This window comes from Vanellus vanellus (assembly GCF_965231255.1).
Source record: "Vanellus vanellus genome assembly, chromosome: 5".
NCBI lineage: Eukaryota > Metazoa > Chordata > Aves > Charadriiformes > Charadriidae > Vanellus > Vanellus vanellus.
In genome coordinates, this window is record NC_138910.1 from 57,531,470 (window position 1) to 57,547,584 (window position 16,115).

The following is a 16,115-nucleotide window of genomic DNA, read 5'->3' on the forward strand; positions in this document are numbered from 1 at the left end:
CAGTAATCTATTGATTATATTAACTAGGAGACATTATTTTTAGTCCCTTTCCGGCATTTCTCTGTCTTTCCTGGCTGAAATTTTGTCAGGTTTGAAGTCATTCAGGTTTTTTTTTCTTGCTTTACTGCTGTTTATTCTTGAGCAAAATCAATTCAATAGTTTTAAAATCAAAAAACATATTTCAAAATATATGTTTCTTAACAGTTTGTTAAAAAATAGATTTTAAAGGATCAGTGCCTGGAAAAATAAAATTTTGCAGTATTGGTCTGTTTCCTCTGGTGATACCTGGCCATTCTTTATTATGGGAGACTTTAAAGGTAGGATTAGAGCACCGATACCTTTAAACAAATCATTAACCCATAGTGTGCGCTTACTGTTGTGCTTAGCCTTAGTTTAGAGCCAGACTTCACTTACATGTGCTTACATGAAATATGGTTAGCAATTTCCCTGTTACGGAAGCTCCTAAAAAAGAAAGGTGTTGGTAATATTAGAGCAGCCAGGCAAGAAAAGATCTTTTTTTTTAAAAAATGTGTCAATAACCCATTCGGGTCTCAGCCAGTCGGCCGGGAGCCATTCAACACAGGAGCACGCAACACACTGGGCCATTTTCATGGGACAGTGGCGCATGTAGGGGATATGTAACACGCTCTGACAAGATCAGGACTGAGCTGAAGGCATTTCAGCCAAAGCAGTTGCACCCTGCTCCACGCTGCTGTCGCTGCGCTGGAGCTGCCCCGTCTCACAGCCTCCAGCCTGGCCCCAGCCTCTGCGCCTCACCTTCGCATCACGGCGTTCCCGTAGGCTGCGGTACCCGAGTGCTTTTCCACTGCTCACCATCCCCTGACAAAGCATGCAAAAGTTAACGGTGCACGTCTTCAGAGTAGCAGAGGCTGGTACGGCCATCTGCATGGAAACGTTCCGTTAATGAGACCGGCATTAGCCAGGAGAAAGTTTCAGTGTGCAAGCAGTGGGGAGGTTGCCCGAGAGTCAAGGATTGCCCAGGGGTGTATCAGCTACGAAAGGCTTTAAGTATACTTTGCTTGTGAATATTACTTTTTTTTTTTTTTTTCAATATGGTGTATTAATTCCAGCTTTCTGTTGGATCTCTATATACAAGTGTCTCTTCAGAAAGTTCATAGACGGGTCAGCCTCCTCCAAGAACGAATGGGCAGCGTGACGAGGGCAGCAGCCCCCCCAGAGCAGTCCCGCTTTTTTCTATGCCCCAGAAAAAAGGAGTTTCGTGCACTGTGGTGGCTGCTGGGGACAACGCAAGTGCAGCTGGCCTGTGTCATGCACCTGTTTGCTCCTCCTTCGCTAGCAGGGGAGGACTCGCCAGAACTAGTCCCTTGGAACCAACTCCAACAAATACCAGGATTTTGTGTAGCTAAGGAGAACAGAAACCACCCACACAATACCTCTGTTTCCTGTGGGAATACACCGACATTTCTGGGCTTGAATAGATGTTTCTGGCCAAGTTATGGACACTGGAGCATTTCCCATGAATACCGTTATGTCCCTGTGGACTAATACACCCAGCGGATGCACAAAGCTCACTTCATCGGTCTTTCTTCGCAGGATGATACAAATACAATGAGAACAAGAGACACCAAATGAATAAAACAAACTGATGTGGGGACAGCTACCAGTGTCATAAGCTGTTGCCATATATAAAGCTTCTAAAAAAAAGTTAATACAGACAAACCAGCATTCACACTGATGTGACATACCATTAAGATACACGGTTTAATAATATTTTCAATATATACCATTGTCCTAAAATAGGTTTATATATAAAATCATCTTGACTTGATAACATCATTAAATCGAGAGTGATTCTTTTGCCCAAGAGTATCCTGGTTGTGCGTCTTTGCTTGAAATGTCCTAAAGTGGTTCTGCGGGTGTGACAACCAGACAGAAATACGATTCTCTTTTACAGGTGGATTATTCCGTAATAGCATCCCAAGCTGGAGCCACACTCAACAATCTTATGAGCCATGCACAAGAACTGGTAGCAAAGCTTCGTTCCCTGCAGTTTGATCTACGAGAATTTGTATGTCTCAAATTCCTGGTGCTGTTCAGTTTAGGTAGGTACACTCTACTCTTCATACCTTACTTAATAGCGTTATTATCTTTTTCTAATAACATTGAAAATATTTTGTTTTCCTTAATGTTTTCCTGAAAAACATGATTTTGAACTATATTTAATGAGGTTCACAGTAATCTGAGGACTATTTTTTAGCTATCACTTGCAGGAAAATTGTGTATAAGGATTACAAGTGGGTTTCTATGGAAATTACTCCAAAAATCTATGGAATTTAATAGACTGTTACAAGCTTTCTGTATTTCTGTATGCGGTTTCTGAATATTCCAGAACAGGGATAAAATTCTTTTAGAAATTCTAGAGAACAGTGGAAAATACAGATTGCCACGTTTTCCTATGATATTGAATATGGTTATGTAAAGCAGATGGAGTGGGGATATGGTTGAAATATCCCTCTTTTTCAAAGGCATCTGCGGTAAGTATAAACAATCTTCTTTGCATATGATGGCTGTCACATCGTAATCCATAAATCAGGAAAGTATCTCATAGTTTTTAAAAAGTGAAAGGAACTCTTAAAGTGCAAATTAATGATAATAGCTTTATGACAGATCTGGCTAGGAAATAACCTTTAAAGGGAAAACTGTTTTGTACTAGTGGAGAGGATTGAGCATGGGAATGATACCTATGCAAGACAAATAAGTTAAACCAGTGCCCTCCAATGAATCAGTCAAGAAAAATCACCGGTGCCAGGAATAAAAAAAGGCTTAGGGAGATGGATTCCTATTGACTTCATAGAACAGATTTTTCAGGTTTGCACTTTGTTGACTTAATAAAGCTGGTCTAAATAAACTTTGGCCAAGTGAATTTTTATTTACTGGCAGACAGTTGAAAGGAGACTTAAAAACATAAATAAGGTCAGATCCAGCCATACCTCCATAGCCAAAACTCCCCGTATACTCAAAAGATATTTTGTCTACAAGGAGAGTGAACAGTTGAGCCAAGCACAACAATGAAAGAAATATCAGCAGAGGTGACATTTAGTAATGTTTTTATTTGATTTTCAGTTAAAAAAAAATCTGTAAAGGAATAAAACTCTACAAATATATTAGTACAATACAACTGCAATTAGACTCAAAGGAACAGTTTGGGTTACGCTGTTAAGTGTCAATTACTGTCTTAAATATGTCCCTTCATGTGGTGTTTATAGAATTTGAACCTGCTTTGGAAAATTTTAAATTAAGCTCTCTTAATACAGGGAGCATAAAAGATCAATATTTCAGAGGTATAGGACACAGAATATGTAGGGGGAGGGGAAGGAATTCTTTTAAAAATTAGAATGACGCTTACAGAATCGAGTGTTATGAAGTTTGTACATTCTGAATCCCAGGAAGAGATGATGGATTTACCTGGTACTATTCACATTTTCTATTCAGGTCTTCATCGCTTTCCGTTTCTTAGATTCAGAGAAGGAAAACCAAGCCATCTGTTGCAGAAATTATGTTTTATGTATTAATCTAATGAATAACAAGAATTCAAATTTCCTAATTCCTAATAAGTAAGTTTTTCAGTCATTAGATAGTGACACAGAAACCTCTAAAGAGCCTGTAGCTTTCCTCTGATTAAATATTTAGCGAATTCATCTCAGTTCAGTGATATTTTAAATTAGCTGAATAAGCAAAGTGCATTTGGAAAATTCTCACATTTAGGCGGCCTTTTTGTTAGACCACTTTCATCACCTTTTCAAGTACTTTGCATCGATTTAGGGAACATTCTTACATCTTTAGCTCTTCTAATTCTGCCAGGTAGTGTGCTCAACTTCTGAAGCAGTTGGGCGGGACTACCTTGCAAGCTTGTACTGAGCCAGGTTATCCAGTTTTTCTCTCATTTATGCTACTATAAAAAGAGCTAATTCTGCTGCTAATAGGAGCCTTGTACTCACATCATTTGCATATAAAAGTGATGTAGCCAAGGAAGGTTCAACACCTTTGAAACCGATTAGTTCATTATTCAGCATACTGCATAATTCGATTTGCTAATAGTCAAAGCTAAATGTTTTTCTGCAAAGAGTGAAATGTAAAGATGTTACCACAAGACTGAGGCAAATATTTAATTGAGAATGATGACAAAACTGAAATGAAAAACCCAGATACCCTTTCCAGCTAAGTACTTAAGTCTGTGCCCAAAAGTATGAATGAATTGTCTGGCTGAAGTTAATAAGATGCCTCACGTGCTAAAAGCGAGTCAGGTTTTTGAAGATATTGAAGTCCCTAACAATGCTGGTAGGCATTCAGCAGGGCTGTCAAAACTAGCTAAGGATCAAATTCTACATAAATAACTGGGAGCAATTATTGTACCTAAGTATCTAGGTGTGTTTGACACATATCTACATCTCTTAGGCATCTCAACAGAAAACTGGTCTTAATGCCAAAAATATATCACTTAATAAAAAAAAAAATTCAAAAACCTCAGTTGGCTCTCGTTGAGAGTCTGGTCCTGTAATGTTTAATGGAATAAAAAGTGCTTCAAGACATACCAGCCTTTTTACATTTCTAAGGATGTTCACACACACCACAGTGTTAACCAAAGCAATAAAACCTTAACTATTATTTAGTATAGTGCTTGGTTGAAAAATATATGTCTAATATAAAGCCTCTCAAAGGCAACACCAAGTCAATAATCCAGAGAATTAATTTATTGAGAAGAAGCTGTTTGGTTTTTTATAACCACACAGATAGGAGGCTGCCTTGTAAAGCTGTTTGTTATTCATGGCTGTACCGTACTGTCTGTCTGTCTCTTCACAAGATGGCAATCTCCTTCAGGGCGAAGAACTTTGTCTCTGCCTTTTTTCCTAACATTTCAGAAGTGATTATCTTAGTAAACTAACAGTAAAATAACATTCAAAACCCAAAGCACTTACAATAATTTCTCAAAACACAATTAAATCATATCAGTATCGCTTGCTAGATTTTAATTGAGAGAGGTAATCGTTCGTTATCTACTCGTCCAAGATTCCAAAGGGTTTATATCGGAAAACGGTTTTGATTGATGGTAGCATTAAAGATACTGTTGAAGCTTAGACAGATGAGTATTTATTGTAGCCTTTGTGGCTAGCAGTGCACAACTCTTCCTGCAGTCAAATGGCATATACCCACTCCAACGAGTGATACACCCATGCACAGGAGCTCCATTCCTTTCTCCAGTGGGCCATCTAGTCTGTCTGTGCCCATCTGACCAACACTGCCAAGTGCATCATGATACAGTGGCTCGGCAGTTATTCAATAAGCCAGACTAGTTTGATGACTAGTTTCTTAAGTGTGATATCTCTTTAGTTCAGTTCTATATAGTATGGATATTTAGGTAGAGTTGGGTAACTTTTAAATTCCCTCCGTCAGTTATAAAAGTAAGTGTCTTTACAGCTAGGTAGTTCTTACCTCTCTGTACATAAAAGTCTCCTTTCGCGTCCATGGATCTTCTTACTTCCGTGATGGTCTGTCTTTCTACCCTCAGTAGTTCCTCATGCCATCCTTCAGTTCAGTCACTGTCAGTCTCTGGAGACAAGCAAGTCCCTCATACCTGGACTATTGTTCTTAGCAGATAACTGGTTCAGCTGAATCAGTCCTTCAGGTCTTGTGCTCCCACAGGTTAAAAAGCCAGAGAACAAATCAGTCCTTACCACCAGCATAATCATCACAATCACACTGGAGATAGATTACCATCTTGTGCATGGTTCAGACTCAGCTGTATTTTAGATTAACGAGATCCTTGACTCATAAGGACATTAAACCACCAGCAGAGACCCCGTCCATCACGGCTTCATTGCACCATCAGTGGTCAGTCAATTACTCTGTCAAGACATAGGAAGTTTGGACTAAATTTAGATTCCATCACATTACTCTGATCCACTTACATGACCTACAGATCTACTATGCTAGTCCACCAGAGTTCCCTTAAAGAATCACAGTCTTTCCGTGAGTCGGTCCTCTGCAGCAATTAACTCGCTGCATACCTCCTCGCTACACATAAACATATGTTGCTTTCCTCTCTCACTGAATAATACACCAGAACAGCATTACACAAATCAAACAGTCTAATTGGCAACTGTGATCACAGCAAAGCAAATAGAAACAGGTCTTGTGATCAAAATTGCCCTTCACAGTTTTGGTTGCGTAGCCTGATGTAACAGCTAAGCCATCTTCAAGTCACTCCTTCCCCTACTTGGTCTGTGATGGACATGTCTGAATTCTGTACCAGCATCTGTCTTCACTGCAAATGATGATACACTAGATGCTGATTGAATGTTTTATTTGAAGATGAGCTGGACTTCTGAAGCCAAAGCATTGTATTGCAAAGGAGCAATCAATCTACCAGCATGATTTATTTGAAAGAAGTCTTCTGTTTAGGTGGCCTAGAAATAGCAATTTCTGTTATCAATCTCCATTTCAATTATCTTGAGCTATTATCTTGCTTTGAAGTAAATCAGGACACCAGTTCTGATAGCAATTATCCTTACCAACCTTTCTTTCACTGAGGTTTACATCATATTTACAAACCCCCAAACATGCCTGGTTTGTGGGGACATCATTCCTGTGTTTTCACATATAGAGGTATTCTCCCCTTAATTCCAATGAAGCGAGTGAAGGTAATCAACATACCAAACCACAATTTAACTCAGGTGTATCAGCCAATTTTTTTTCATAAGCAGAAGATATGCAGTTAAAAAAATCAGTAGCTCAAGAGATATGCAAACCTGGATTTTCTTGACTACTTAGTTGCATATGACAGGTTTCTTTCAAGCAAAAAGAACCAAGACAGAGCCACGACAATTCAGCAATTGTAGTCACACAGCTGATGGAAAGTTAGTGACCAGGCACGTGTTGCAAAACTGGGAAAGAAGAAAGAAATCTTTGACAGACCTGAGTGTTAAACCTACTTTTAATACTACTTCTGCAGGTTTTATCTTTATGAACTCATGTCCAAAACATGGAAAGAGCACATCTGAGAAATATGCTGACCACGTAGTTGTAGAACTGTTTATCAAATTTACCACTAAATGAGAATAAACATCTCTGGTTTTCCAAAGCTAGCCAAACTGAGCATAATGCAATTTCTTTATCCTAATCCCAGAGTAATAATACACCTAATTTTTCTATAGCATATAACCAGTATAGCCCACAGTACACTTTATCAAAAAGTATGCTGAAAAATAAATACAACTGGTTTCTTTGTCTTTAATAATTGCTGATTAAAATCAAGATACAGTACAGATTAAAAAAGAAAATGTGTCAGTTTATAAGCCTCTTTGAATTTTCATTACCAAATTTTGCATTAGTTGGAAACTCCCTTCTTTCATTGTCATAAATCAGAGTTAGAAATTAAAAAAAAAATACAAACAAAAACAAAACAACAAAAACAAAAACAAAAAACAAACAAACAAACAAACAAACAAAAAAAACCAAACAACCACCCCACATGTGCTGTCGAATTCTCTAATTCTGGAGCTGAAATAGATTGGCATGCTCCATTGGGGTGAAATTTTGACCTTCCTAAAGCCAAAGAGAATTTCACACTGTTTTTAACTGGAGCCAAAATTTGTCTCAGTGTGTCTTTGATTTGCTTCCTATCACAGAATGAAGTTCAGATCAATTTCTCAGCAATTAAATATGCTAAATGACTAAATTTAAATGATGTTTGACGAACCAAATGAGTGCCTTACATGGGATACTATCATCCTCTGACAAAACAGATGTCTTCATTTTACCATCCAGTAGCTTTACAGAGTGGTCACTTAACCCGAAATCAGCCATTGTTTTCTCTTTATCAAAACTTCCCATTTGTCCTGCTAGTTTTTATTATCTGAAGTCAGCAAGGATGATTTGTCAAACCTCCCATCAGCGCAGTTTGTAAAGTGAAATGCCAATAGGAAGAAAGTTAGACATCATTTGACCCATGTCCAGGCACTCGTCTGCCTGTGGAGCTAAATGCTAGCCTAGGCAGCAGCTGACTCCCTTATCATTGTCAGGACACAGATAAATGTGCTTCATTTAAGAAATGAAGGCTTTATCAATGGACAAATAATTGCAGAGCCACTATTGATCTCACATCTCACTTAGCATGAGACAAGAGGGTCCTGTAGAAATGGTAAACATTTAATCGCTGTGGGTGGCAAACAATGGGCTCTTGCTTAAACAACAATTAAAAAAAAAATCCGTTATCAAACAAATCACAGACTTACTTAAGGGCTCAGCAGAAATCCATCTGGATATGCAACACTCCATTCCCGTTTCTGTTGGATAAGAGGAACATTAGCAAATAAATCCTTCCTTGATTTTAGTCTCCCTAAAATGTCAGAGCAGAGATGGGAGGAGGTATTGGAGGTACTGGGCTCCAACATTTCCACTTTGGGAAAAGAAACCTTCCCATTAAACTCTTCGTGCAGATGAAACAGGCTGAAATTAAGCATTTTTTAGGCCGACTCTACCCTTGCCACTCACAGGACTAGAAAGAGCTTCCTGCAAACACGCACCCAAGGAGAAGCAGCACAAAGCCTGCCTGTGCTCGGTTTCGCCTGGTTCCAGTAACTCACATCAATGCAGTTATGCAACGTTCTGGAGCTGAAAAAAAAACCCTACATTTTAAATTAGCTATTGCACTTTTTAATATACTTTATGTAAGATCATTGGTCTATTAGATTTACAGACTAGCCAGAATCTCTGCCTCAGTGCGCTTGCAATCTAGATATACAGAGAAGATAAGAAAAACTGCAGCAGCAAACAATGATGAAACATGGGGCGGTACATATTTTCGCTTCCACAGTTTTTGCTGAGGGTTTAATTTGGGGTATCATCTATGAAGATAGGAAAATAAGGGTATAAGCATCAACTGGAATAACATAACAAAGAATATTGATTAAATTTAAGAGGCTTAAGGGCAGACAAACAAAAAGAACAGGAGAATGGAATGAAAGAGTTCGTGAGGTTTTATCAGACCAAAAGAAAAACAGGTAACAAGCCTGGAAAATTAGACAAGAACCAATTCATGCAGGATTATAGACACCTAAGTATAAAACAGACATAAAGGTATAACCTAGCAAATTTGGGCACGTAGGCCTTTATTGCAGCCTTCCTATTAATCACAATATACTTTCAATAAATATGGATTTGCCCTTTACATTCTCTGTTTAAAAAGACTGTACTAGTTCTTCAAAGAACAGTCCACGAAACCTGGGAACTTACTAAGATCAAGAATTAGCCAAAAAGCTTCTTCCCCCCATCAACCCAATACGTTAGTGTCAGAATGAAACTAATTAAACTAGGAGGTGACTGGCTCAAAACGCAAGAGTTCTTTCTTCAAGTTAGCATGTTATCCAACTCTGGCATTTTTTACTCCAAGATGTAGAGGATGCTGAAAGGTTTTGTGGTTACCAAAGTCACCTGGAGAAATTAACGGAAGGAAAATCCATTCAAAGCTACGAAATGCAAAAATTGCCACTGCTGGCTGTTGCTAACCTCCAGCTGCTGGAGCCCAAGTGACTGCTCCTGGGAGGTATCCCTCCATGCTTTTCTTCTTCTTACACTGTTCCCGAGGGCATCTGCTCCTGGTCACTGTCAAAAATGGGACAGTGGTCTTGATGATCCGAAGTGCCGGCCCGGCCATTCTCATGCTGTCATTGGGTAGGTGTGAGCCACTTGTAGTCTTCAGGGACTCTGTTCTCCTTCCTGTAAAACAGGCCTGGTCGTTCTTTGGCAGGATACCGAGAAGCTCGCAGAAACGCTACTTTATCTTCACATAGCCCTGTCAGACCCAGGATCTGAAGTAGGTGCTGTGAATTTGAAGTGAAAAGCGTCTCATGACAGCCTTCCTTGGCAAGCCAATGCAGGCCGGTAACGGAGCACTTATCCAGGGATGGACTTGTCGTCACGAGTATCTTCACTTCTTACTCACAGTGACAAACAGTACTTAGGGTTTAATGCAGCCGCCTTCAAAATGGTCACTCTGGCTGTTTTTACTTTCGGTAGTCTGGAAATATGCAACTACTTTTACACCTTGTTTTTTATATATATGTTATTTATAATACACATTTATAACTGGGCTATTATTATGAGGTGCTCTTATTAAGTCCATTGGCAGTTTTCTTACATTCATCCATTCTGTTACTCAAGTGTACTTGGAAGATTGCACCTGGTGAACACCAGCAAGCGAGCAGTCGAGGGGTTCTGTACCATTAGCGTTCAGCCAGGGCTTTCAGGCTTCCCCACGTTACGTTCGAATTTAGAAAAATACTCACTTATCAAATCCAGGCTCATATCTCAACCCTAATGTCTAACTACAGTAAGCACCGGAGGATAATACTGGCAGAGAAACATTTCCTAAATTTTATGTCATCATTTGGAATTCAGGAAGGATCGATTAGTATTCAGGAGCTGTGACTGCTCGATATTTATACTATAGAGACTTGGCAGAAGCAAATAATGGTACATAAAGCTGATGCTTGTCTTAATTAAATGCAGTATAATAGGTGTTGAGATTTTTTTTTCTTAGTGAAGAGAGCAGTTTAGCAATGACCAGATATAACTCATTCTGAAGTTCAGAGTTTAAAACTAATCAATATGTATTTATAACAAGGGAGGGACTGAATATAATTTATTATTAGCTGACAGCTGACTAATAGATAAAAACAAGATTTATTTAAGTGCGTTTTTCCACATACTGATTTCTAACAAAATATTTGCCGCCTTTGATTCTTGATTATTTTTTGTTGACTAACAGTATTTCAAAGAGACTTTTTGAAATGAACGTTTCATCTGTAGATCGGCTGGGAATGAAACCAGAGAACATAGAATGAGACATCTAGCTAGGATGATACTTTCACTGTGACAAACTTATTAATAGTAACATTTCCTAATTTTATGATTAGGAATCCTTAATGGCAGGTGATATTTTAAAATGCTCCTTTAAAGTATACAATCTACAGGTATGGTGACAAACAGGTGTTGACTGGCAGACAATGCAAGGATGACAGGCGCAATTCTAGCACACCTACAGCCCAGGCTTGTCTCAAATGTCACAGCAAAAAGTTTTGAGAGGGAATATGAAGAAGGTGGATAAAGAGATCTGGCATATTAAGCATGAGAGTCAGAGCGGAGAAAGCAGGAAAGTACTTGGTCTGGAAAGGTGGTGGGTTGGAAATGGAGATGGCATTGTGGGCAAGTCAGAAGCAGGAGGTGACCTCGTGGCACTGAATGACTGATGACAGGTAAGGAAATAATAGCTACAAGACCTTAAAAGTGAACACAATTTATGTCTGATGCAGCAGGGAAAAGGGAAGATGCAATGAGAAGAATGAGAAAAGGGAAGCAATGAGCTCGGAAGGGTGTCTTGGCAGCACCATTTGCCAAGGCCAAAGGAAGAAATGCTGTAGTAACTGAGATGTTAGATGATGAGGCAAAATGGTATTTGTTAAAGTTTAATCTGGTAAACAATGGCTCCTGTGCACATCCCATGGAAGTCAATGAGAACACATTTGCAGGATTAGCTAGGTATTATTAGTTTGGGATTAATCATGTTATAAATAGACAAATTTAAAGGTGAAGATCACCGTCTTTTGGAAGACCTCACCTCTGGGTATAACGGAGGCTCTGTTTCTTGAAATCTGCAATCAAGATCACCGCTTTTCGAAACTATTATGGTACAGCTCAATCAAAAGTTATAGACTTGATGTCCAACTGCTGGATGGAGATCTATGTCTTGCATTGAGCAGAAGGCTGAAGAAGGTAACAATGATGATTATATGGGTCCTTTCTTGTCCCCAGATCAATGAAAGAAGAGGAAAGAAGTTTAAATATATCATAAATTTCCTAGTTTTAGAGCTTTTACAAAGATTTCTCCATTTGCCAGTTCGAATTTGATAACTTTTAATGTGAGCAGTTGTCAGCAATCTTATATAGTCCCTCGCTGCTGCATGTCCCACAATGCCTTGGAAACTAGGGATAAATCTCTTATTAGAGATGATGAGGGCCAGGAGAATGGTTAAATAACCAGTCTGCTCTTGGAACATTTAACTCTTCTCTGGGTCTCAAGCAAAGCAGCCAGGCTACTCCTCTCTGCCACTAGAAGAGCTATTCTACTTTTCTACTTTAATCCTCTGGGAAAGTAAAGCAAATGAATATGGACAAAACCTCATTTCAGAATCATCTCACGAGAGACGTTCTCCTTTCATGGAGCCAGCATTGCCCAATAGAGAAATCAACTCCCATCTCTAATACTGCTTCTGACTCCATTACTGACTATGGAGCTTTGAAGTCTCTTAAATGATATCTCAACTACCCTACCTGGTAAATGAAAACAATAGTTATCTTTCTTTGTAAATAGTGGTGAAATCCAGAGTATTAAAGATGCTGTGTAAGGTACAATGAGATTGAAACAACGCTGTTTGAAATATCTACAGATACCATAACAAAAAACATTGTTAAAAGGAATCTGATTTAAAATATCTTGAATAGATTGGGGGAAAATTTTATCCTTTCCTTTATAAATTACTCAACATGAAAGTAGTTCCTTGCTGTATTTTCATATTAGGGTCTAAAACTTTGCAAAATATTTGAAAATACATCTTTTGAGAGAAGTGAATTTTAACATTTTAGCACATGCAGGACAAAGCGGAATATCTTTTGCCCTGTTCGTTTATTTTTCTGCTTTTTCTGATTTCTTTACAGAGAAACAAAAGCAAAGACATATTCCCTTCACTTTATCTGTCGAAACCCTTAGCAAAGCCAAACAATTAAAAATCAGTCCTTAAATTTCTTATAGATGCTAAATGATGATGTATGGAGTGATGACTTTGATAAACAGCTATTTGCTCCCGAGAACACTTTTTCAGTGAGCTGACAGGTTTTAGTTCAGCTTCCTGTTCAGGTTCCTCACATCATGCAGGCAATACGAAAGAAACTAGGACAGTGTCTGTCTTACAGGTATCTATCTTACTGAAATTTCCAATCAATTATTTTTGTGAAAAAAAAAAAAAAAAAAACAAAACACAAACAAACCACAACAAAAACAAACAATAAATCAAAACCACAATATAAAAGGAATAAAATGCTGGTTAAGACTTAAACCAGTGCTTTTAATAAATAAATCTTTAATCATTCACCTCAGCCCTGGGTGTAGGAGTCGTGAATTATGAACTTCTTGCAGGAATTCCAGAGATAGCCTTCTGTTTCACAGCTGATTGAGTTTTTTGAATAAACTGCACTAAATTATAGAGGAAATTAAATAATCACTGTTGATTTGTCCTGATTTTATTTCATAAAACTCAATGAATGTTTCAAATTCATCTCTCGTGTAACTGTTGAGTACAATGGCATTATTTGAGGCATGAATTTGATCCAATCTGATCATTACTGGTTTATGTTGTCTGCTTGTCTAACAGCTGCAAGCCATGGAAAAAAAGATTAACCGTCTTCAGCCAGTACTTCTTCTTTTCATGTTGGTTTTTTTTTTTTTTCAAAAATGCATATTTTAGAAGGTTTTGAAATAACAATAGGATTAGATGCTTGAGAGAAAATTAGGTCATATATTTGTCAGATACAAATCTCGCAAGTAATTAGAAACATGGGTATCAAGCAATATTTGTATTCTGTACTGCTGCCTTTGTGTGGAGACGATGGGGATTTCAGAATAACCCAATCAGCGTGCTCTGCACTTTTTCCCTCTCTAAGATGTTTATAGAATACTAGTAAGTACGGCTTTTAAACAGCTCTTGTAAGGGGGAAAAATTACCTGCACATAACCCACATTTACCAGTGTCTCTACTTTTGGAATACTTTAACAATTTCTGTCCCAGTTTTAATGTACATTCTAGATGTTTAAGGTGCAAGTTTGAATGTACTATATATGTAACAGAGGAAGTATGGGATTATATAGAATTTTTTTAGCTACCATTGGCAGCGTGTTTAACATCAGTGGCTGCTTTTGTTAGCCAAGTTTCCTGGCATAACATGGGAATAAAGGGCTATATATTAAGATATAGATAAATGAATGGATATCCTTAATCTCAGAGCCAGTAAGACCACCCTATAGTTTTAATTTGAACTGAATGAAGAACATGCTAAAGGAATATAATGGCTAAACTCACTTTGTAGCTGTAACAGACAACTTATTAAATACTTTTTAAACCAGAATGTATAGACTAAAAACTGCTCCTCATGTATTTCTACTCAAAAAACACGCATCGCAGAGGCTCTTACCTGAACGTTTATATATGGGTGACTATCGGCCATTTATTGGAGACACACTGTAGACTATGCCAAATTCCCTTCTTTCTCATATCCCTTTGCTGCTTGTGCAAGATTGGACACTGGAAGAGAAACAAAAGTGCTGGCTGTCTCTGAGGGAGTTAAAGTAGAGAGGTGAAATACTGTAAAGAAACAATGAAAAGAAGTAGCCAGGAGAATTCAACAGGAGGCCAGGGAGAAAGAAAGATCTGCAAGAGTGATGAGAGGAGTGGCAGAGAAGAGGGTATCTGGGCAGAGCAGGAGCCAGGAGCGGTTGATGAAAACGAGGGACAGCAGTGATGTAGATCAGAGGAACAGAGAGAGACTAGAGGGCTTGAGATAGGAAAGGAGTCAAGAAAACAGGGGGAAAGGGCCAGGAAGGAAAGAGAAACCATGGAACTGTGATCAAAGCCAAGCCAGAGGTGGAGAGGGACAGGGAGGAAATAGAAGCAAACAGGAAAGAAACAATGAAGGAAAATTCAGAAACAAACTTTATGGCCCAGCCTTGAACGCAGCTGTGATCATGAATTGGGAGGCAGAAGGGGGCTGTGCAGAAACACTCTTTCCCAAGCTTGTGGCTTGGAGCGTGTCCCGATGACTACTGCTGGCAGGAAAGGGGAGGGGGTGAAAATTGCAACTCCTTAGGCTCTGGCAAATCTGCTACTGAGATTGGATGAACCTCTCAGAGCAGAGGTCCCCTGTATTGCTCTGGTCCTGTGCAGAGCCATCGAGCATGGGGCAAACTGAAAGAGTAAGCTCCAAAACAGTCCACATGGCTTGCAAAAGTTGAATCTGCACATGGCAATCCTCCTAAGGATATTTTAAGAGTTCTTCTTTATAAAATTATCCAGAAATTAATAAGGAAAAACCTACATTTAACACCATTTCCAATACTGGGAGGGTTTGATGTGTGTTATAAACATACTGCACACCACCTCTGCTTGGCAGGTGAAGGAAAGTCTCATCTCAAGAAAGAAAAGAGAAAGATTTCAACATCAGAATGGGGAATGACGCTACAGCAGCATCTTTCCTCTCTCCCAACTCCAAAAATTGTAATAGAGATCAGTGAACTGCTCAGGACAAGACAGATGATGCTATCCAGTCTTTCACTGGGCAAACCCCCATAGCCTAAGCAGAATAAATGACACAAACTGTTCTTCAAGTTTGGTCTGAAGTAGGCTGGACGAGTGGTAGTTTGCGAAAGTCCTTTCCTCTTGTCTAAGTCCATCTCCTCTGGGAGACATTTGGCTTTAGAGAGTGGAGTCACCAGCAAGGTTGAAAAGAACGGGTGTCAGGCACAACCCTTAAAAAAGTACAGGAAAACAACATTGCACATTGAAAATATTCTTTCAGAGAGGAACACTACTAAGAGGTTACTGTGTCATCTCAACTGCACACTGTGCTCCAGCTGGCCAGCTCTTACTTGTGTTCCTCCCAACCTTTCTGTTTTGAGACAGGGGAAAAAGGCCCTCACAAATAATTAAAACCATGGATAAAACAACCAGACATGAGCCAGGGAGTAAAGAGGGAACAAAGCAATTAAGAACATTCCTGCTAAAAATTCACTAGACGTACTCTAAAATTCAGAGACTGTTGTGTCCCTCAAAAACACGGCAGAGAGAAGCAGACACTTAAAAGAGCTTTCAATTACTTACGTGCCTTTGGCTCCCTTTCAGGATGCCATGGAACTGGAAACAGCCGTGGTAAATGTATTTTCTCTGCATTTGCCTTCGTTGACAAAACAGCTCCAATATTTTGATCTCAAGAATAATCAGCTCTTTTGTGTTTCCTTTTCAACTAACTGC

The 16,115-nt window shown here is 38.9% G+C and overlaps 1 protein-coding gene across 2 annotated transcripts in view; it reads left to right on the plus strand.

Moving 5' to 3' along the window:
• NR5A2 (nuclear receptor subfamily 5 group A member 2) overlaps positions 1-16,115 on the plus strand; it is a gene marked incomplete at both ends in the record, with an annotated part of 96,170 nt that overhangs the window by 66,516 nt on the left and 13,539 nt on the right. For both annotated transcript variants that reach the window (XM_082483315.1, XM_082483316.1), the window contains one exon: positions 1,937-2,084. In XM_082483315.1, the coding sequence (XP_082339441.1) occupies positions 1,937-2,084 (148 nt within the window). The remainder of the gene's footprint in view (positions 1-1,936; positions 2,085-16,115) is intronic.